Source organism: Mus caroli, unplaced genomic scaffold (genome assembly GCF_978045245.1).
Source record: "Mus caroli unplaced genomic scaffold, Mus_caroli_1 scaffold_16, whole genome shotgun sequence".
NCBI lineage: Eukaryota > Metazoa > Chordata > Mammalia > Rodentia > Muridae > Mus > Mus caroli.
This window is the reverse complement of record NW_028227271.1, coordinates 73784712-73808702: the sequence shown is the minus strand read 5'-3', so window position 1 is coordinate 73808702 and position 23991 is coordinate 73784712. Positions and strand designations below refer to the sequence as shown.

General features: G+C 43.3%; 1 protein-coding gene across 3 annotated transcripts in view; it reads left to right on the top strand.

Moving 5' to 3' along the window:
• The window catches only part of Ctnnd2 (catenin delta 2), an 810770-nt gene that overhangs the window by 436157 nt on the left and 350622 nt on the right, over positions 1-23991 (top strand). For all 3 annotated transcript variants that reach the window (XM_021182851.3, XM_021182850.3, XM_029469859.2), the window contains 2 exons: positions 6871-7043; positions 19140-19695. In XM_021182851.3, coding sequence (XP_021038510.1) covers positions 6871-7043; positions 19140-19695 — 729 coding nt within the window. The remainder of the gene's footprint in view (positions 1-6870; positions 7044-19139; positions 19696-23991) is intronic.

The window sequence follows — 23991 nt, the reverse complement described above, 5'->3', positions numbered from 1 at the left end:
CATAAATCATTGTGCACATTGGAACCAGCTGACGAGGTATAATATGTATTCTGGATATAGAGACAGAAATGAAATGTCAATGTCTCTCTGCTCATAGAGCAGGCTTCTGAACTCTAGGCCCACTTGTCTAAAGCCCGGGAGTTTGAACCCTCAGTTGTTTTGAGGTGGTGGGCATGTTGGACTACTACTTCTAGGGAACTTCCTCCATGGTAGTCATGAATAAGTTACTAGTGAATCTCAGGAGAAAATAACCAGGTTAGCCCCACTGTCTTCTCCATGGCTTGGTAAAATGTCAAGTTCTCTTAGAATGCATAAAGAAGTCTCTGCTATAGATGAAGGATGTGTGGTTTTTTTGAACAAAATCAGTGATACTATTCTGCAGAACACTTTGTGATTGCTATGAGCATAATAATCCTACAAATAACTATCAGTATTTTCTTTAGTTTATACTTTATAATAATACATAATCACTACCTCTGATTTCACATCTCCCTTCCTGGTATTTTCAATAGGCCAGGCTCCCTCCACCCCCTTTTTATTTGGTATTGTTGTAAGAATTTATTCTCATTTAAGACAAACCAAAAAAAAAATAATAAAGAAAAGTTATTCATTTTTAAATCATTCTAAACCTTCTCCAGAGATAAGTAGCAAGAAGGCAGAAATAAATGCAAATTTCTTCATTGTTACAAATGTGTGTGAGATTTGGAGAAATAATTTTCATGACTTGCATAAAAAAGAAGTTTTTCTTTTTAAAAATTATCTTGTAAGAAACAGTTTAACCCCAGAATGTGGCATGTGTCTGTCCTTTCTGATAAGCTTAAATTTAACCAAAGCTACTCACAGTGTGAGGCCTCCCTTCCTGGGATGTGCAAGTGAGAGAGGCCTCCCTTCTCAAGGGTGTGCATCATTTGCATGTTTATTTTTCCGCTGACTATCCTAAATTAACGTTCTCACAAAACATCTACCTCACTGGGTATCCGTTCAAAGCTTGCTCCGTGCTCTTCGGTTCTGTTTGTGTGTTAGTGTGTTTGATTTCCTTTGCTTGGCACATCTTTGGATTTCTCAGTGTGTAGTGCGTTGTGCGTTTGTGCGTTTGCATGTCGCATGGTGCATTTCTTAGTGTCGCTCTTGTTGTTTTGCTGTTCTTCGTGAATTTTTGACAACAGTAAATAAGTCTTTGAAATGAACTCTAACCTCTGCCCTTTGGAGACCTACCCTTGTCCCTTGGAGTCTTAACACTCCTCCACAAGTGACTTTCACAACCACACTGCTGCTTTACAATTTTATTTCCATATGACTGAAGTATGCTTTTCAGTTACTTGGGAAATTATGAAAGATGTAATATATTACATGGGTCAAACTCGGTTAGAGTCTGAGATGAGTTCCCACCGTCTTCTAAAACAGGACTGAAACAGGAAGCCCTGGGTCCCACACTCACCTTCCTGCCCCTCTGAGAAAGTGAGATGTCATCCTTGGGGAATGTGCTCCCCTCCCCTGCCTGCTTAGTCACCCTTGTCCTCCTCAGTTTTTTTTTTTCAGGTCTCTTAAATGCTGGCCTTCCTCTAACCCTGTTGTCACCCTGTAGTCCCTCCTGGCTCTAAGCATAATCCTCTCATCGCTTTTAATGTCTGCAGTTTTCTATAAGTCCCACACTCGAACCCATGTTGCCACTGGAGCATCCAAGTTTCTGTAGCTTCAGCTTTCTCCCCTTCTTCCTGAGAACATTTTATTATGCGATAGATACAGTACCCACGCGTCTAGCTGATGGACTGTTAAAGCTGTTAGTGACTGGGTCTATAGAATTAAGGTGGTGTGGCAGGCAGGACAGGGTTAGTTTTCCCTGGACGGTCGGAGGTCAGGGCGAGGTGCCCTGAGGAAGTAGTCTTTACTTACCATGACATTGAGAATGAGCGTCACAGTTCCCGGAGAAAGAAATTTCAGGTTGAGAAAACAAGAACAACTCTTTCCTGAATCCAAGAATTTCAGTTTTTTACCTCTTAGCTGTGACAATAGATGTCTGTTTGTTTGTAATTTTTTTTTAATTGCAGCAGGCCACTTTGCTGAAGGGTTCATTAGATAACCTCCACCCAAAACACAAAATCGTAAAGGATGTTGAAAGACAGCTATAAGCATTATGTGAAATATCGCTATAGCAAGTGTATTCCAGAAAGACAAATCCCAGCCAGGTTTTTACCATTACCTTTGTGATAATAATAATAATAATGATAATGACAATAAAGGTAATAAATGATGATACTAATGTGGCATAAAATAATTCATATAAAGTCCTTGCATGCTGTCAAGACTCACATTTATACTCACATTTGGACAGATTTAAGTGTGAAGCAGCAGAAGTAAGGTCTGGATGAAGAAGAGTGCTGAAGCCAGAGGCGTCCTTAGATCCTTAGGGAAGCTCTGTCAGCTGAGGAATGCCCCAGCAGCAGAGGGACTGGGTGTTCGATTCCTTGCTGAGTCTCTTTTAAACTTCAGTGTGTTAATAGGTGTAAAGCACTCGGCACAATTCTAGTAATGATCTACTAAAGAACATCTGTTAATTCCGTCACCACAACCACCATCAGCATCTATGGCTGTGTAAATGTGTAGTAGGACAAACCCCACATCTGCTGACTTGTGCTTCTGGATTGATGGTTTTCATCACATACCTCATCATTTTGTTAACACGGTTGTGACTTAAGTGATGGCTTGCAAATGTCATTTAGGAGGCCCCTGGCCTTCCTGTGTTACTATGCACTGTGAAATTTAATTCAGATTTGATGTATGTGGGACAGATGTTCAACTAAGTCAGAAAAGAACTGGAAATTCCAGATGAGGTCTCTTTAAACCCGTGCAAACATATATACATGATAAACCACACATAATCAAGGATACTCTTAGAGCATCTAATCTAATTGATTTTGTAAGAAACTGACTTGTATCATAGTAAATATATGTTAATATAACCCGTAAGTAGGCCTAATGCTTTATGTAAAATATAACTTTTCAACCGTTGTATTTTCTGAGGTTGACTTTGTTACACCAACAGTGGACACTGAGCCAGCCTTTGATGGGACCTCGAAGTAGCAGTTCACTAGGGAAATAGTGTAATCTGAGAAGTGGGGATTTATTCTGCAGCTAGAGAATGTCAATTTTGTAAGATCCTTTCGTCCTTAAAGTGCTCATGTGTACATGAGACTTAGTGTTTGATGTTAAAGGATAACTGTTCCTGGAAAAAGAGAAATCAGACATTCAGGTCATCTCCAGCTCCTAAGCCTGAGATGACAGCTCCAAGTCTGTCTGTCTCTCTCTGGTCATGTTCTGGGGATAATGGAAATTTAAAGTACAACTTCTCTGGCAGGTTGCTGTGTCCTCTTCAAATCAATTCATACAAGCAAGAGCCTGTTGAGACGCTAGCACTCCACTCAGTAGCCTGTGTTCGCTGCAATCTCACATATGTAGTTGCATGAACTGGGTAGTTCCTGGCCAATTCCCCACTCTGTCCTGTCAGAACAAGGACATTGAACAGAGCAAGGACTCTCTAAAAAGACTATCTAAACCACAGATAATCAAGAAACAATTTCATCTGCCTTCCTGGCCTGCAAGGAATAGTCCTTCTCAGCTGACTCCAGATCCATTTTCAGGATTCTTTTATGATGAGCAAACTCTACAGAAATCGTTCTTGAACTTTCAGGTCTAGAAGTGTGTATCCAGAATATCACTTCAGTTTTCTGTCACCAGGACAAAAATCCTCCTCCTCTGCTGCTGGGAGTTCGGGTGTCTTCTGCTGCAGTTCTTTGCACAGAAGGCAGTATTTTCATATGTGGAATTTAGGGAGAAAATGTCCTCCACTCCCCTCACTTACACCTTCCACGTCATCCCATCCTCTTCCTGTGCATACACTCCATCTCCTCAAGATTATTGCCTCTGTTTGACTATAGCCCAAGCAAGCCTACATATAAACCCAGAGGTTTTGGGGCGCGCGGGGGCGGGGGAGAGAGAGAGAGAGAGAATATGAGAATTTAAATCCCTAAACTAAATTCCTTAAAAATCTTTGGCAACTTTATATTTTCTGCCTCAATGCACAGTTTTACTAATCAACTAATGGAAATTTGTATGCAATTTTGACTTCCACTATTAAAGCAATTTAGGGACGTTGTATGATTTTTTTTGACCATTGTCATGTATACATGTTCTCCAAAACTGGAAAAAAATGATCTTGTTGATTTGAATCCCAATGATCAGTGAAAAAGTCACTGTAACACACACACAGAGTCTGGGCTCTTGTTCCAGTTGTTTTATCCTTGGCAGGTGACAAGTCAGTGCTTTGCTGTCATGATATACCGGTTGTTGGTGCAATTACCAATGTCAAAGCACTTCTTGCTTTCAGAGCTTGAGATGTATTAGCAGAATAATGAGATAGGGAATCTTGATTTGTTTTCATTGAGTATTGATCAAGTACATGACTGATTCTGTAAAAGATGGGCAGGTTTGATTACCCCACAATGCATTTCTCAGGAGTACATAAACTGTAGTTTTAATTGAAATTCTGTTTGCAAAAGATAACTTGAAAATCCTGTATAAACAGATTTGTACATTTCCAGGGATAATTGTATGAATCTATTCATAAAACACAAAGTCATTGAACTCACTACTCAGGGAAGTTCATTGGAGCAGACTCACACTCTCTTGAAAGGCAAATAATTACCACATGTGGCCATTTTGCTTTTTGGATTTTGTTAGGTGATGTGAAAATAAAGGTTCTCTTTTATTTGACTTTGTTGAGATTCCCAACTGTGTGCACGGTTGGTGCATCTGCCATAACCTTCCTTACCTGTACACTGCTGTAGAAGGAAGGGGTGCCCAGCACAGGCTGTTAGGTGCCCATCTCCTTTCCTAAATGAATTAACAGAATAAGGCAGTGCAGTGCTTCCTGTTTCAGATATACTATTGAGAAAAACCATCGCTCTTCCACTGTGCCCGCTCTCTCCACTAAGTTCTAGTCTCCACTAAGGACCAGGACTAAAGCACTTGGCCAAACATCAATGCTGTAGCAGTGAGGCCCCCCTGTCTCTTCTTGGTGGATAGCCCCATGTCTCACTACCACAAACAACCTTTTCTACTTGCCTTCTAAAAGGTTTTCCAGAACTCTGTCTGCCCATTGTCTAGAACTTAGAGAGCAGCTCTGGACTTCGCTGTGCCAGGTGCTTCCCCCCACCACTACCAATATAGAACTCCTGGTGTCCAGTAAAGAGGATACATCCCCCCACAGAGGCACCATCATTCTGGTAATTACACTTGGAGTACACACTGCAGGGTCCTTCTGCCAGATTCTGAAACCATGTGGTGCATACTGTTTCCCTGGGATTGAGTTTGTATTCAATAATAGAGAGTTTCAGTTGTGCTTTGCTGATACTTTTTGTGATAAAGTTGGGGCTGTATGAAAACATGATTTTAAATGTTATGCTCAGGCCGTTTAGAAGTGCCACGAGGGAATGAGTGCAGAGACCATAAATGACAAGGTTCCTGAGAACCAGTTCTACTAAAAATAGGCACATTATAGCTGTTCAAGACTGGTTCTGGTCAAATCTAGGATTTCCTTTGGAAGAGAATTCCATGTATAAAGACAAGTCAGGACCCTGTGATTTCTTACTTACCAGAAACAATACTGTTATTTAAAAAAAAGAAAGAAAGAAAGAAAGAAAGAAAGAAAGAAAGAAAGAAAGAAAGAAAGCAAAGAAAGTATCAAGGATGTTCCAGGGCTGTCCCATAGGTGCTGTGTCTGCATGAATGAAGAACTGGCTTTGTATCATACTACTAAAAAAAAGGAAGGAAGGAAGGAAGGAAGGAAGGAAGGAAGAAAGAAAGAAAGAAAGAAAGAAAGAAAGAAAGAAAGAAAGAAAGAAAGAGAGAAAGAGAGAAAGAGAGAGAGAGAGAAAGCAAGCAAGCATGAAGACATTTGTATTCACAGGTTCTGGCTCCTCCATCATTCTTCCCACACCAGCCATCTCTCCAACACACTCAAGGGAAACTAGCAAATAAGTGCTCACTACTCCATGAGGGTTTAAGTTCCTGAAGTGAATATTAAGTTTGAGTTTTAATCTTTTTTCTAAAACAGTGTGTGTAAACTCTCGCAAGAATGCCAGTTAAGTGGAACACAGAAGAGAAAGTCAAACTGTACATGCAGAATGTAACTGAGTCGTAAGGCCAGGACTTGACCGTATTTTCTCACCCCCATGTTAACAGCATTGGTCTTAACACCCTGGCTTTCTCTTTGTTCTCCGGCTGAGCATTGCTGTGATGGCAAAGATAACTAGTCCTCGGGGACCAGGGTGAATCTTACATTGTATGAGCAGCTATTAATATTTTAAATACTGTCTGCTCTCTGGCACTGTGGTATTACATCATTATTTATACAATAGAATCTGTCACTGGCTGGAAGGCTTTGAGTGTTTTAGCATGCCAGTCATGAAGTGGGATATAATTATATTAATGCAATTAACATGTACAAAAGGGTGGACTTTTTTAAAACATTATTTCAAATGTTTCTGATCTCGTCTGATCCAGAAATAACCACTTGATTAATTTGCCTCATAAGATATATCTCTATGTAGGTCAGGATGAGATCATTTGAAAAATCTACTCCTCAGAGAACTTTAAAGCCACCGGAAAAAAAGAAAAGAAAAAAGGAAAAAAGAAAAATCTCATCTGAGAGTTGGAGCTGAATTATATGGTCATTTTAGTTCTCAGAATTCAAGGCATAGATGGCTGGAATCATATGCATGTGATGATTCTAGGCTACTCTCAATAAATAATACATGTCATTTCTGCTTCACTGAGACTGTCACTGACTGTTCTAAATGACTTTCATCCCAGGGCCTAGCCTGCTCTCCCAGAGTGCACTTCAGCTCAATTCTAAACCTGAAGGGTCTTTCCAGTATCCGGCCAGCTACCATAGCAACCAGACCCTGGCCCTGGGTGACACAGCCCCTTCTCAGCTCCCAGCACGCAGCACCCAAGCCCGAGCTGCCGGCCAGAGCTTCAGCCAGGTAAGGGTCCTTGCTCTTTGTGTGGATGCAGAACCAGAGAGGCACAGGGAACACGGGATCCAGATGGGTTTTGTGGGAGTGTTGTACAACTTACAAAAGGTCCTCTGCTGTGTATGAAGGAAAGAAATGGCAAAATATTAGTGGAGAGTAATACAAAATGGGAAACATTTTTTTAAGTATGCCTGCCTGTGAGTTGCAAATCTTGTATCTCTGTTGTGTGTATTTAGCTGTATGAATAAGTAAATGGCCATATAGTTACCATATCTGCATCTATCTGTGTTATTAGTAGATCAGACATTCTGAATTTCTTAGTTCACCTGATGAAAAGAAAATAGTTTAAAAGGAATGTCATGCAATTATTCTTTGAAGTTAATCTTATCAAGGAATTGTGTAAACTCTTAATCAAAAGTGTAGAATTAGACTATAGATAATTGTATTAAGTTTAGGAATAGTTACGCTTTGTCAAGTCAGATTTTGAAGGAGAGCCTTAATTTTTTGTTTTCTTTAAGGCATGAGAGTGTTTTTTAAATTCAGTGAACAAATTCATTATCCGTCCTTAAAAACAACTCAGTTAGAAGCAACCAGGTCTAATATATGGGGGTGTTAATTCACAGAGAGGGTACATACACACACTCACGCAAATGCACACACACACAGATGCACACACACACATTCACCTTTGAAAACTTTTATGCCACCTAAATGAAAATCATGTGTGTGTGTATGTGTGTGTGTGTGTGTGTATGTGTGTGTGTATGTGTAACATTTTTCTTTTATGACTTGGCTGTAGTATGTAGTATATATTCAATCAATCCACCAGAATTAATATATTCAAGGGTTATCTTCTTTAATGAAACTTTGGGCATATTTCCAGCTGTATAAGATATTCTGAACTACTGTGCTTTTGACTCTGGAATGAAGGTCCAACCACTCCCATCTTTGAAATGAGGAGACTGTTTATTTCTTAGGCACTTATTGAGTAGCACATTTACCTGGAACCCTTCCCAAGTCCCAGGACCCATCACTGAGTTCTGCAGGCCGCTAGCCCATCTCGCTTACTGATTTCCTGAGAGCTGCTTAAAAGCAGGCTCTCCTCTACGTAGTGGTAGGACCTTGTAGGCCATGTGTACCTAGATAATGTAGGCAGAGAGATTTAGATTAGAACGGTCTGGTGTAGCCACTACAGCAATCAAGTGACACTGACCATTTCCTTTCCTAAAGCCACACCATCCTGATCACCGTATTTAAAAACGACTTCTTCCCTCAAGTCTTGCCAGCTGTGGTTTTGTAAATGTTACCTTCTAGTGAGCCAGGGCTGTAACAGCGCAGATAAAAGAGAATTGTGAAGCAGTTCATGGACTTAAAAGCTTGGCTCTCTGCCTCCCATGAACACTCCATCAGAGATTGTTACTACACTGTAAAGATGGCGCAGTTATGTTTTTGGAATTACCAGAGTTGTGGTTTGAAAACACCAATAGAGTGTGAGCAGTCAAGAGATCACTTTAGCAGGAGTTAAATATTGCGGAGTAGAGAGGTAGGATCAAGACGTCTGAAGACTCACACCGGGCTCCGATGGACTAATGCACTGTCTCCAGCAGAGCTTAGATAGCAGTTGACCAACCACCTCAACTCACAACAGTTCAGTGGTTGTTGGTGACTGGAAACATGGCAAACTCCAGCCGTGTGTTGTATATGGAGAGCTGATTCACTGAATACCACTATAAGACCTGTAACTTCAAAGTAATAGCATAGAAATGCTCGAACCAGAAAACTAGCAATTAAGCCAAACAATTAATGTTATACCTTTGAAAATCAAGCATCCAGGTCCTGTTTCAGTGGCATCTCATTCAGAGCCATTGGATTTACAAAACCCATGTGAAATATTCTTGCCAATATCCTAAATCATATAACATCTCTCCAGGAGAGATTAATGTTGTAGATGACCTGTTGTCATCAAATACTACATGGGCTACATGCTACATAGTAAGCCCAAGTTGTGGCTAATGGATGATAAGCTGAGTAAGACCAATGACTAGCTGAAAAATATTTATTCTCTCTCTAAAGATTGTAATTCTAAAGGGACATCAGTGGTTTCTGTCTAGTTCACAAGTCACATCCCAGTGGGAATATGAAGTAGCATCATAAATGTCTAAGATGCTGGTTTCAATTCTTAGACAGACTCTAGTTTACCCAGCACCCTGGGGCTTCGCTGAGTGACCGTTACCAAATTCTCCAGGAGGCCTTGGGGATGGACGGGAAACCTCAATGTATCCATCTTAAAGTCTCATCAGTCACAGACACTGCTGTCAGACAGTTCTCTTGTGTCTTTGGCTACTCTTTCCTCAAACGCTAAGGTGGTTCATGAAGTAGAAGTAAAGGACAGAAGATAAGCAGCCAGGCCCTGAAAGTGGCACATCTTTTCCAGGATGCAGTGTAACCTGATTCACATGGCGCTCTCTCTTCTCCACCACAAAGGCTCTGCCCATCCAAGCTGAACACTTCTCATAGCTTTTAAGAAGGCTGTGGCTTACTTCTCCCTGTCTACTCACTTTTCAGCCAACTTTGGCCTTTCAGTTGGCTCCTATAAGCACTCCCAATAGAATTGCACTTTTCCCCCATGTACTTAATCTATTACCCGATTATTCATTGATTCTTCAAGACATTTAACTGTACCTGGAGGTGTAGTGAGCCTGTATCTTTAGAATGATGAAGTATGGAAAATGGACATGGTCTTTGTCCTCAGGGAGTTTTTATTCTAGCAGCGGGCATGAAAATTAGAAAACCAACACTTGAAATAAGCAAAGTGCATAGACTATATTCATAACATATTAGATTGTGTTACTTAATACAATAATATTATGCTATGTAGATAATTAGATGATAACATATAATATATTCATAATATATTACATTTATAACATATTAAAGATGATGGCCACTGAGGGAAGCATATGGACAGAGAATAGGATGATATTCAGAGAAGAAAATAGAACACCATGGAACATTTTAAAGGAGATGTTTGGGTAAGGACACATGGGAGAGGCTCTTGGCTATCTGTGGAGTGGTAAGCCTAATGGTCTCCAGCCGCAGTTAACTGGCATATTAACAAAACAACATGTAGATCAGCGCAGCCAGAGCAGGGTTCAGGGATTTGCCAAGTGTCTCTAGCCTTAGTGGATCAGTGGTAGGACTCACTTTTGAATGCAGTGGGAAGTTGAGAGTTCCAAGCAGAGCCTGACGATACCTAGAATCATTGTCCTGCCAGATACTGTTGCACAAAAGGCTCCCCTTAGTTTGATTCAATGCAAAGCTTCAGCTCCAGAAAATCATTTCTACCCCTGCAGGACCCGGTCCAGGATCCACCAAATTTTACCCGGGTCTGTTTTTTAAGCCGTTCACATGTTTCTGGGAAGGACCAAAGTATGCTGTGATAATCTGAGGAAATGACCTGCAGGAAACTGAGAATCATATGACATTCATATGAAGTTAAGCCACCCAATAGTGGACATCCCAAAATTTTTCTACAGAAGAAATTCTTCATTTCCTTTCAATCTGGCCTATCTGTTTAATGTTATACTGACTTCATGTCTTAAAAGTCCCCGTGCAAGCTCTATCATAATTATGAATATGTTGATGTTCCTGTCTCCCAAAGGCAGAAGAGTAGATCATCGGACCATTGGCACTTGGATGGCTACTTTATGAGTGGTAGTAAGGTAGACCATAAACTTGCCTATAGTACAGAGGGGAAGAAAGTTCCTAATAGTCAGCCATTGTATTGATCTCCGCATGGGGAAGGCCACTCTCGCTTGCTTAATCATAAAATAAATTGCCTTGAAGTAATACTGGTACTGTAATTGAGACAGCAAAATTGCAGGTAACATCTCGCTGACAAAATCAACTTTACTGAAAAAAAAGGTATGGTAATCGCACAGATTTCCATAGCATACTTTAGTCCTTCCTAGAAACATCTGAGTAGCTTTAGAAGAAAAAAAAAAAGCCTGAATTCCAGTACCACTGTTCCAGGGTGTGTCCACAGATATGTAATAGTGGTCCATTTAGAAAACACAGCTTTGCATAGATGTAGATGCCATGCAGACTCCACAGAATGCACCCCGCATGGGGCATTCAGGGGAGAGGGCATGTTTTTCTACGTGTTTTCCTTGGCATACCTGTGGGGTTCTGACAGGTGGTTTTTTCCCCCCTCTCTTTCTTTTCCAAATAGTTTTAAAATGCTCACTTCTTGTAAATCTGCATTCCTCCTTGCTTTGCTTTCAAGTCTTCCCCCTATTTTCTCTCTCTAGCATAAACATGTTGAATCTGGCTTTGACAATCGAAGCATTTTGTATGGCAAGGAGTTTATATTTGTGCTCCAAGCTTACGTTCCCTTTTCTGTGCAAGTATTTAGATTATTAAAGTTGTTCTGACAGAGCTTCATGCCGAAGTGAAAGTTTCATGGATATATATTTTTGCCAGTGTTCATGTAGACTTTCAAAAGATCTGCCACTGAGATACCCTTCCTATGTATTATTTATTATAACTGTCTGTAGGATCTTTGTGTCCTTGTATTGTGTTTTCGTCTCCACTTTTCTTTCTATTGGAACTTACAGAAATGGCTCTACATGAAATACTTAATAGAATTTTAATATTGGCATCCCCTGTCTGCATGGCTAGGGGCAGGTGGCTTGCAGGATCTCTCAGTATCTATAATATGTGTTCTCCCTCTCCCTCCTCCTCTTCCACACCTTCTTATTGCACCTTCTCCTCTCTCCCCTGTCCTCTTCCTCTTCTTCCTCCTTCTTCTCCTCCCTTCACTACTTTCCATGATTTTGGGACCCTCAGTTAAGGAGGAAGCAATAAGGGATGCCTCCATGAGGATGCACACGATGATACTTGGCCTTTGGGCCCTTTATCTGAGGGGAAAAAACCTATATTCATTTTTTTTTCAGTAAAGTTGAATTTGTAAGTGAGATGTTACCCACAATTTTATTAGCCCTTCCTTTCCCAGTGATGATCACCACCTTAGCAGTTAATGCCTTCGGGAACAACACAAGCCCTATGCATAAACACTGTCTCTTCTCTTTATGTTATTTATCAGTTCCTATCAAAGCCAGAGCCCCTCGGGAGGATGGCTAGACAAGCAGCACATCATTTGAGTTGACTGTGTCCAAAACTCAAGTCTCTCTTACAGTACCAGGATTTTTGAAGTTATAGGTTGGCACCCCCTTCTTTCTAGAGACCAGTGTAGAGGAAAAGTTGGCTGACTCCTGTGAACCATGACTATAATGCAGAAGCAAATGTGTTACAAGACAGAGATTAAACTCAGGGGACATAGCTTATTTGGGGATGTAGATGTATCCCCCTGGGCTACATTTTATACAATAATTCAGTGAAACCATTTGGCAAACAAAAAGCCTGAAGGGTTGACAATTTCCTCCTGTTTGAAAGGCGAGAGTGGACAGCTTTGTCCATACTTGTGTGAACTTCTGAGCTCTACACACACGTATCCCAAGAAAGCAGAATTATTTCTCTAAAGTTTCAGTCAGCACAGAACTGATGTTCTTAAATTATCTTACTGGAAGGTTCTCGGTGAGACATCAGTGTCTCCGGAACGGTCCCTGCAGGGCCTTCCTTCATTCCGGCTTCCCTGAGTCACTGGGACAGTACACATCAGTCATTAGCTTACTCTCTCTCTACTTTGTCATTATTTAGACCACACGGTGTTAAGATAGTTTCTGCAAATGCCAGACCACAGCCTTCCTGATGTAAGCCATGGCCACATTCCTGCACCTCTCTTGACAGCCCAGAGGTGGAAGCTCTGCTTCCTTTGAAACGTGCTCTCTGCCCTGTACTGACCATGTCCTGACCCAGAAGCACTTCTGCCAACAGAGTCTGAGGCAGAATGGTCTTCAGCGGGGACACCTCAAGTGACAGATCTACCCCTGTGTTCATGTAACCACAGGAAACTGAGAAGGGGCAAAACATGGGTAAAAAAGGAGATGCCAGACTGATGGCTATCCACGAAGCTTGCTCATCTTGGGTAGTCACCAGGTAGTGACGTCAGTTGTCCATTCCTGACTTCACGGCATTAGCTCCCTAGCATCCTGAGCAAATATCATTCCTCTCCCAGAGCTGGGGCCCTCCTGACTGCTTCAGCAAACTTGGCAAGTCTCAATGTGTCCTCACAAGGACTGTCCTAAATCAGGGACCTGTTTTATACAATGTGGTTTCTTTTAGAGCCAGGGTATACTCATGACTGGGACTCCGGATTCCTGAGAGCGTGTTGGCTGTGAGGTCACTTGAGAGCTGGCTGTAAGCATTGGGATTTTTCTGGGGACACTTGCTCTGCTTAGTGACTTGTAGGTGCTAGTGACCTGATGCATCAAGCTTGTGCTTTGTGTAGTTAAAGCCTGTTTGGCAGCCATGTGTGCATTGCCTGCCTTCCAGATCCAATTGTATTGAAAATATATCCTCTATGAAACAGCTCTATCACAGTGGCATGAATCCACAGTACAATTATATAAAAGGTCACAATAAGCAAATGAGTAACACATACCCACACCCCACACCCCACCACACACACACACACACACACACACACACACACACACACAAAAGTGGAACATAAAATGTATAACTGTAGTTTATCCTAAGTCTGTCCTAAGCAAAACTTACAGACAAAGACATGATATATTTGTTTTATCAAAGCATTTCTGAGTGTATGGCTTCTATTCTTGAGGATTTTCTAACAAGATAAAACAGGGTTACACTGAATGTATCTCCAGCTCCAGCCTGTTGAGTCATATCACATACTTGATAGCTACTTCCTTCTGAGTTCCAAAGAAGCAGATTCCCCACCTTCTCAGCAACAAAGAGACATTAGTTCTGGGACTGATCTAAGGAACTAGGAAGGAATAACACAGGTTCCTGCCAGCAGAACCATGACTAGGGACAGCATCAGGACCCAACTTTGCTCCAAGTTATTGTGAAATATGTTGTGTCACTATTCTTCTTTAGGGCCCTCTTCAACAATAACACAATTCTTCCCATTCTCTTTACTGATAAATGCTCAAATATCACTATGAAAAGGAGTCTAGCCCTCAATTTTTAACCTGAAATCTAATTTGAAAAGTAGACTTACAATTTTATTGTATGAACTTACGTTTGAGGTACAGCTTAACTCCTAGATGAGTGGACTAAATTCTTTCCATCTTCTGTGTGTGTGTGTGTGTTTTAATTCAACAATGGGTTAGGATAAGCTATCCTATGAATTGTGAAGTAGACTTAAACTATAGCCTTATGTCTCCCAAACTGGCCAAGAGGCACTAAATGAATTTATACAGTGAAACAAAAGCAAATGCGTGCTCCCAGGTTCCCATTTTTTGTGCAAATGATGAGCTGCTCTTCGACATTTATTACTCCATGAGCCACAGTGATGGACCACAGCATCCCTGGACCATTTGTTATGAGCTATAGATGAGCTGGTGCAGCTGTGCAGCCCAATAAGTTAGACCCTGGTTACGTGTGGCTGTGTGAATTGGGATTAATCATGTGCACGCTAAATCCAGTGCTTCCGTTGACAAGCAGCATTTGAGGCCCTCAATGAGCCTGTCTGTCTAGTGAATGCTAAATTGGGACATGCCAGTTTGGGACATTACCAGGCCTAAAGCAAGTGGATGGGACCATGCTGCTCAATGGGTACCAATAAGGCTGGTGTAGTAAGACTGCTGAGTGATAGGGGTGTTTAAACACATAGAGACAGCAGGCTGGGTTAAATTGTGTTTTATTACACACACACACACACACACACACACACACACACACACACACACTGAATAACACTACTTACTGCCTCAGAGACAACATAAAATATTACCGCTTCTTTCTCCTTTCCCTTTTTCTTGTTAAAAATTTTATAAACTTTTTACCAAGATCCTCCTATATGTCTGTTTTTGACTTAGACATTCAAAATGTCTAACGGTCATCTGGCATTTTCCAAAACTTCTACAGATTTGGGGACCATTTAAGGAAAGTTTGTAAATGTTAATATCCAACATAATTAGTACACTCAAATGGCATGTTCCAGCAGATACAAAAAAACAAAACCAAACAAACAAACTAAAAAAAACTGGCAAGGTATTTACAAATCATAGATTTCATGGGATCCACATAAGTCAAATACATAAATATTGACTACTCATTCCACTGTTTTGGTAAATTAGCTTATTAATTAAATTAGTTCCTTTCAAATTATTTTTTCAAATCTTTTACATAAGTGAACTAACTATATTTACACTATTTCCTCTGTTCCCTCTCCATGTCCCAAGTCCTGAATCGCAAATGTTCACCCTCCTCTTCTTTAATTATTATTGTTTTATACACACATGCATACATGCAAGTACACAAATGGCCAAGTCCACCTAGTGGTGATTCTATGCACATGTAGGGATAACCACTTAGGGTTGAATTTGCCAGGAGCTCATCCATGGAGAGAACAAAGCCGCCCTCTGTCAGCGGTCTGTAGCTCTCCATCTAGGGCTGTGGCCTTATGAGATTGCCTCCATCCACACTGACGTGTTGGGATGTCAACTCGTTTTTCAGGTCATGTTTAGGCAGCCATGCTGTTGAGAGTTCACGGGTGCAGTTTCCCTGTCACATAAAAGACATGGTCTCCTAGCTGATGTCCTGTCTTGTCCTTTGACTCTTACAAACCTACCACCTCTCTCCAGCAACAACCCTGAGGCCTTAAATGGAAGGACTGCTTTTCCATGTGGGGCTACGCCTAGCACAGTCCTTTAGCTATGCATTTTGATTAGTTGTAGGTCTCGACACTAGCTTCCATTGAGAATTCCATCCATGCACACAATGTTTTACAGTTGTACCCCTTCCCCACCTTCACAGCTATTTGTCCTGTCCCCTTCCCAGAAACCCACATATCCCATCCAACTTCATCTCTGTCCTCTTCTCATTTGTTTGAAATCCAACCCAACCAGTCCAGTCAGTGCTGTTCATACAAGCATAAATGTAGGGTCATCTACTGGAGCATAGACAGCCTGCCAGGATTATGCCCCAGAAGAACCCAGATCCTCCATCCCTCTCTAAGAATTACCTTTCAGCATCTCCTGCGTGGAACCCTTTGGGATACTGTCCTGTTCATGCTGAGCCTGCCTTGATCTTACTAAGGTCTTGTGCAGGCAGCCACAGCCTCTGTGAGTTACTGTTGGGATGTCCCTGTTGTGGCGAGAAGACACTATCACATAACACTCTTGCCTATTCTCTGACTTAGAATCTTTCCATTCCTTCTTCCATGATGTTCCTGAGCATTGAGAGGAGGCAGTGGAGTACAGCTCAGGGCTGAGTAGATCAAAATCACTTATTCTTTGTATTGTGACCGATTATATAATCTCTGTATCAACCTCCATTCACTGCTAAAAAGACAGCTGCACTTAAATTAGGCACATTTATCATTATTCATTAAAAAAGAATGCCCTCTCTAATGCCATTGTTAATGTAATAGAAGGCCATTATTTGTGTCATAGAAGACATAATAGAGTTTATTGTAAGCAGGGGACTCCCTATTCTTAATGTTTCCGCCATTATCATCCTGTGTGAGGCTCTCCCACCACTCGCTAGCCAGATACGAGGTCATAGAGATCTTAGTCAACAACAGAGTGGAGCCTCAGAGGGAAAATGTCTGCGTGCTTGTCGGAATTTTTAGGATCAGTACCATCTACCTCCCTCGACAGACTGCTATCAACCCCAGGACCCACTTCAGATGCCCAGAACTAGATGGTCTGCCATTGTTGGTTCTCAAAGTTTGGAGGAGACTTCAGTCACCTAGACAGCTTGTCCTAGCAGAAGTAACTTGGCCCCCACCAGTGATTCTGTTCTATTTGAGGCAGCGAGGCTGTTGTTTGGTAAATAGACAGCGCACTCTGGAGACCACAACTCTGAGATCTGGTTCTCATGTGTGTTAGGCATTGAAATCTGCTGGGAAGCTGGCTTACTTACCTGATGCTTACGTACCACCATCAAAGGCTTGGGATTAAAAGTCTAGGGTAGATCTTAGCTGTTCCAATATTTTTGAGAAGTTCCCTGGCAATTTTCACCTACAGTTTGGTTTCAGAAGCCCAGTCTCTTATGGTCCTGCTAAGGGAGCAACTCCAAGCTTCCTTAGTTTGATGTTAGACCATAGCCATGGGATTCAGGAAGACACAAGAGTTCTCCAGAGCTTGTGCATTTTTCAAACTCTCAAAGCCAAAACCTCAGGCCAAATTTATGAATCACTCCTTCATTGATTGAGTAAATGCCACTGCAGTCTCTCTATGGATCAGGTTCTCTTGTGGTTTCTAGAGAGACTCCTGTGAGCAAGTGCACGGAGCTCACATCCCACACCTCATGGTAAGCTTAAAATAATTCCGGTTCATATTGGGATATGTAATGCACTTATGAGATTTATATTAAACATATACATTATATATAAACAAATGTGTGTGGTAGAAATACACATATATACCTTCCACAGAGAGTGTCTCTCAGCAAAGAGTTGTCTCCCTCATAAAATGCTGTGTGTGTGTGTGTGTGTGTGTGTGTGTGTGTGTGTGTGTGTTTGTGTACACGTGCATGAGGGTGCATTGACATGTTCTACTCATGTTGGGGTGGGGTCAGAAGACAGCCTCCCTGGGTTTTGTACATCAACACTCCAACACCCCATCCCCCCCATCCCCACCCCTGCCAAAAAAAAAAAAAAGAATCTCTCATTGGTCTTGACCTCTAAAAAAGAGACTAAACTGGCTGTCCAGTGACAGCCAGACTGCCTGCCTCCCTAGTGCAGTGTAGCACTAACCCCTTTTGCCCCCTGAAATGTGGGTGCCAGGGATCAGGCTGGACTCCTCAAGCTTAGGAGACAAGATTTTACTAAGATGTCTCCCCGAGTCCCAATTTGTTCTTAATTCAGTATCTTGATGCTTCCTCGGTACATCCTCAGTGTTTCTCCAGACAATTTGGAATGCTGTGTGTGCTCAGATAAAGTGCCCAGCCTCCCACTTGCCAAATACCACCCCAAAGGGCAGAGGCACAATGGAAGTTTCCTGTGGAGAGCATCTATCAGCTCTTCTTCCCCCCTCCCTTCATTTCCTTGCTCCCTTCCCAGCCCAACCAGCATTCTTCCTTCCATACCCTTCCTTGACAGCTTCTCTCTCACACACTGTGAGATGCTACTAGCTTTGCACACCAGGGACTCCCCCAGACCCTTTCTCCTGCCCTGGGTGAAGCTTGGAGAATCTAGTCATTCTGCCCATAAGTAGATGACAATTCGGTATTTTCATTCTAATGCAGATTTGTCTCTGAGCAAGATTAGAGGAAACTGTCTTTCTAACTCCACCCCAGCCCTGGTCTTTTGTGTTCTTGTAAGTCCAAAGAAAGCAACTGGCTTTCAGTCGGAAGACACAACAGCAGAGGTGTTGTTCTGAGCCATCTAGAGTACACTTTTAATAACCAGAAAAGGAAGCACTTTTAACGTTTCCAATTTTGATTGATCTGTTTCCTCTAGTTTTTTTTTTTTTTTAACTGAAAAACCAAGCTTACTCTTGTGAAAACCAAGCTTACACTTTTCCCTCCGTTTAACTCTTGACTAAAAAGTCTTAACGGCAAGACAGCAGAATAAATTCTAAGTAGTGCATCTTTTATGTCCCGGTCTAAGTACGCAATTCGGTCAGTTTTCGGTGGCTGAAAGTGTGTCTCATGGAATAATGGGAGCGTTTAATGCCTGGAGTTTTCATTAAAGCTAGCAGAGAGAGAGGGCGTTCTGAGAGATCACCGGTTGGGTGGCCTTTAAATGTTTCTCCTGTGACTAAAACCTCTTGGAACTCAGAGCAGACGCATGCCTCTCGCCTTTTTGTCAGCCGGCCTCTGCTAGCCCGCTCCTTTTCCCCTTGGAAAGGAACAAGGCTGGGAACGTGCTGGGGCGTGGGTTCGCGTCCCTCGCCACGCGTAGCCTGGGCGCAGAAGTTGTCTTCTGCAGCCGGGCGGGGCTGGCGGGCGGGCGGCTGCTTCTCCACCTCTGAGCGCGCCTGTTCTCTGCTCTCCTTCCCGGCACAGGGCACGACCGGCCGCGCGGGGCACCTGGCGGGCTCCGAGCCTGCGCCACCGCCTCCGCCTCCGCGGGAACCGTTCGCGCCCAGCCTGGGCAGCGCCTTCCACCTGCCCGACGCGCCGCCCGCCGCCGCGGCGCTCTACTACTCCAGCTCCACGCTGCCCGCGCCGCCGCGCGGGGGCTCCCCGCTGACCACCACGCAGGGCGGCTCACCCACCAAGCTGCAGCGCGGAGGCTCGGCCCCGGAGGGTGCTGCCTACGCCGCGCCGCGCGGCTCCTCGCCCAAGCAGTCGCCCAGCCGCCTGGCTAAGTCCTACAGCACCAGCTCGCCCATCAACATCGTCGTGTCCTCGGCCGGCCTGTCCCCGATCCGCGTGACCTCGCCCCCCACCGTGCAGTCCACCATCTCCTCTTCACCCATCCACCAGCTGAGCTCCACCATCGGCACCTACGCCACCCTGTCGCCCACCAAGCGCCTGGTCCACGCGTCTGAGCAGTACAGCAAGCATTCGCAGGAGCTGTATGCCACCGCCACCCTCCAGAGGCCGGGCAGCCTGGCAGGTAAGGGGCAGGGCGCTCTGGTGTGGCTCACATGGGCGCTTGGCGGGGAACCAGGGAGACTGGATCCAAGCAGCAGTGCTGGGCATATTTTAGGTCCAGTTTTCAGATTCCGGGGCTGTTAGGTTGCCAGGGATTGTCTGGAAAGACTGTTAGCATCTCTCTCTCATCAGGTGTGCCTATCATGTGGTCTGTCTGCCTCTAACACCTGACTGCCTTCCCTTGTCCCTCCCTAAAGTCTGAAGACTTAAACCCAGCAAGGAGGTTAATTTAGTAGGACCACACAGACCTGTTGCTTACATGCAGAAAGAAATCAAGTAACTCTCCCAGTGGGTATGATCAGTATTAGTTGCCACAAAAAGTTATATATTTTCCCCCAAAATCAGATTCTGAATTTACATAGGTTTCAGCAGCAGCAGAATAAAAGTAACCAATGGGGAAGCATCTTCAATGGTTGCCTACTTCATTATAGGGGCTCAGCGGGGGACGGGGGTTGCCTGAGTTGGAGAGGCTGCTTTCTTCTGCCAAATCAGAAGAGGTGACATTTCTGTGGTGCCTGTCCCTATTACAGACCAGGCTGAGCTGGCGAGACTGTGCTGTCAATGCCATATGCTCAGTTTAAACAAGACACTGTGATTGAAAGACTAATGCTCCCTCCTAAGACACCTGACATGTAATCTGGATTTATCGCCTATTTCTTTCCTTCTAGAAGTATTTGGTAATTTTGTGACTCTAGTAACAGATGCTGTGCTCGTATGCTTCTTGTCTTGACACAAATAGATGACTGTGAAGATAAATAGGATTTAAAAAAAAAAAGGGAACTTGTCACAGGCACAAGGCAGGTGGCCAAGGACTTCTTTAATTCAAACACAGTAATCACCAGCATGGATTAGTTAGCTAGTTAGCTGGTTAGCTGGTTAGCTGACTTAGTGGGATGCAGGCTGGGTTATGCTGCCCACAGGACTGTGCTCGGTTTGTTTGCAGAGAATAATCCATCTCACTGCTGTGCCTGGAGAGTGGGATTTTGGAGGTAGCCAATCATTAATGCCCAGCTATGTCTTCTAAGGTAGCCACTAGTTTGAAGAGCATCTTAGGAAACAGGCAACAAGCTTTATGTTTATGAGATCATACCAAGAATCGGAGGGGTGAGAGGTCACCCTGGTCATTCCCCAGCCACCGTGGAGAAGATGCAAGGAGTTAGGGATCTGTAGACTTCTAAAGCCTGTTGCATTTCTGTGTTTGCCTGGTGAAGAACAGAAGGGTGGTTTTGTTGTTGGTGATAGTGTTTGTTTGTTTGTTTGTTGAGGAAGGGGGTCCCAGCTCTTCCCTCACCTGCTGATGTGTGACAGACATGTGCCTGTCACACTGTATACCTGTGGGGAAGCAGAGAGTGGCCAGATAGCAGAATGTGTAGAATTTTGAGGAAAGGTTTAGGGAATGGAAATACAGTTACCAAGAATGCAACCATTCCTTGCATATTTTGAAAATGACTTATGTTCTAAGGGCTGCAAAGAATGTTTCAAAGGCTTTGATAGCAGTCAGTCGGGTTGGGGTGCTGGTGCTGATGTTGGTACTGGTGCTGCTGCTGGTGCTGGTGTTGGTACTGGTGTTGGTGCTGGTGCTGGTGCTGGTCTTGGTGTTGGTGCTGGTGCTGGTCTTGGTGTTGGTGCTGGTGCTGGTACTGGTATTGGTGCTGGTATTGGTGCTGGTGCTGGTGTTGATGCTGGTGCTGGTGCTGATGTTGGTGGTGGTGCTGGTGTTAGTGCTGGTGATGGTGCTGGTGTTGATGCTGGTGTTGATGCTGGTGCTGGTGCTGCTACAGGTGCTGATGGTGCATATGCAGTCACATTTCTTTCTGTTAGAGGTGAAGACTTCTCCAGTCAGAAAGAGAGCTCTAGTTGACCAAGACATTCCCATCTGTTCCTCATATTTTCTTGCCATATTACATTTTTGCTACCTAGTGAGGAAAAAAATATTCAATATGCCATTGAAGAGACATAATTTTAGAGTTGCAGTGAACATTTTAAATGTTTGAATTCATTTGTTTAACATACATGTTAAAATATTCATTTAAAGACTTCTTCATGCAAATTGCCACTGGTGGGTTTGAGTTCAGAATTATCCTGTCAGAGTATATGAAGGATGGATTCGAATAAGATCTCGAGTTCCATTTGGAAAATCATGACCCATGGCCAAAGAGAGATATCGGAGATGGACTATAGTCTGTGTGAGCTCACAGACAGCCAAGCTTACATACCCTGCATCTGATGCCCTGTGTTTGAATCTCTTCCAAGTATCATAAAGTTTGGAGCCACCTGGCTTGCCAAATGAAATGGCAAAAAAAAATATATTGAGATTACAGAATAGATTTTGTCTCAGTAGAGCTGTGAATCGGGAGATCTGTTACTGACAACCAGAAGTATCAGTAGAGGATAGAGATGCTCACTGTCAGCTAAGGTCTCAGGTCTTCGCTGTTCTCTCTCTGTATACCACCACCAAGTCAGTTGCTAGAGACAGTACATCACCTGAAAGTTCCAGACTCCTCTCAAACAGAGAGCACAGAAAATACAATACTTTCAATGGGGTGACTCAGAAGGTGGCTTTTGAGTCTTCCCTGAAGTAGTGAGCCAGCCAGCCCTGTGAGGACTTAGGGAAGGGTGAGCTCAGAGACTGGAGACTGGGAGTGTACCTACCTGCTGTGCACAGAAGGGAAGCACTGAGCAGGAGGAGGGCTTGGACCTTGCTGAGGTTGGATAGATCCAGGAGGCCTTGCAACACAATGAGGGCAGGAGCAGAACTGACATAGTCTGGCTTCGTTTGCAGAAGGCTTACTCTGACTTGATATGTTAGCAATCTGATTCAGGGATCAAACGCAAAAGTAAGGATGTCCATTGGGAGTGATTATAATAAGCTAGGTTAAAGGTAACCTCAGAAACAATGTACTCACACTGAAGGTGATGAACAATAGGGGTGTGTGCGTGTGTGTGTGTGTGTGTGCCTGTGTGCAAGTGCACACACTTACACACATACACGAATGCTTGCCACTGTGATTTTTGTGAACTAGGTGATAAAGGTAAGAAAGAAGATCACCAAGAGAACGGAGTTTCAGTGACACAGTGGAGCACGTTGCAGAAGCACCTGCATAGGTTTAGGAAGTGTGGATGGACACTAAGGCCCAGCTAGTTACAGAGGATGGCACTCTGACAAAATCCCAGCACACACACCTCGTAAAAAATTGGATATATGGGTCAGACTTTTATCCAGGACTTGTTTTCTTAGCTAAGAGCTTGTCCAGGGTTTCAAGTGCTGTCGAAGGATGTCAGGCTGTCAGTTTCAGAAAGCACTTGGGCAGGAAGAAGCGTATCCCCTTCTCTACCGCATGATCTTCCCCATGACTGAGCTTGGTAGAAGCAAGGCCAAGATTTCAGAGTTGTCACAATCTGGGTTAAACTCGGAAAAGTGTTAAGTTTACGAAACTCAAGCCATTAGACACTCGTGGTTTCTTAGTAGTGCTTCTTTTCTTGTGCAATTATACATCTTTTTATTACACAAAGCTGAGTGGGAACCAGTTTGCCATCCTTGGAGGTCCCAAACTTTCTACACACTAGCTGTCTACTCCATGTTGCAGAGAGGGTCACTATAGTATGTACTCTTACTGTCTTCCATGACACTAAGTAGTATTCCTGACTCATTAAATGATAACTTTAGTTGTTTAACAGATAACCAACCTGGGATCTTAGAAATGGACCAGAAAGAAGTCACACACTTTTCTCATAGGCACAAAGCAGCTCTAGTGAACTGGAAAACATGCTGCCACACGGTTCGCATGTAAAGGAGCTGTCACTACTGTGTTCCACATGCACAGCTTCAGTTGAGGAGGGTTTAAAACACTGTCTCACACTGCAGCCCAGGTTGACTTAGAAGTCACTGTATAGCCCAGGATACCTCTGTACATATAGCCATCTCTCTGCCTCTGTCTCGAAGGTGCAGGGATTACAGTCACGACCCATCATTCTCAATTTTTTTACTACAACTGTTCCAATTTCAGTTTTAAAGCCAGTGTAGAGTAAGACAGAGCTTAGTTTTGATGGGAAAACCCACAAGGGACAAATTAGTGAGGCCACATGTGTGCCCAGCATGCTTCTTTGAGGAGACTACCCCAGAGTCTTAAGTGAGGAACTAGTGAGAGACATACCTGAAACTAACTCAAAGCATAGGTATCTATTAGTAGTAAGGGGCAGAGGATAGAGGGCCAGCGTGGCCATGTTTGCTCAGCAAAGATGAGTGAGTGAGGAGAGA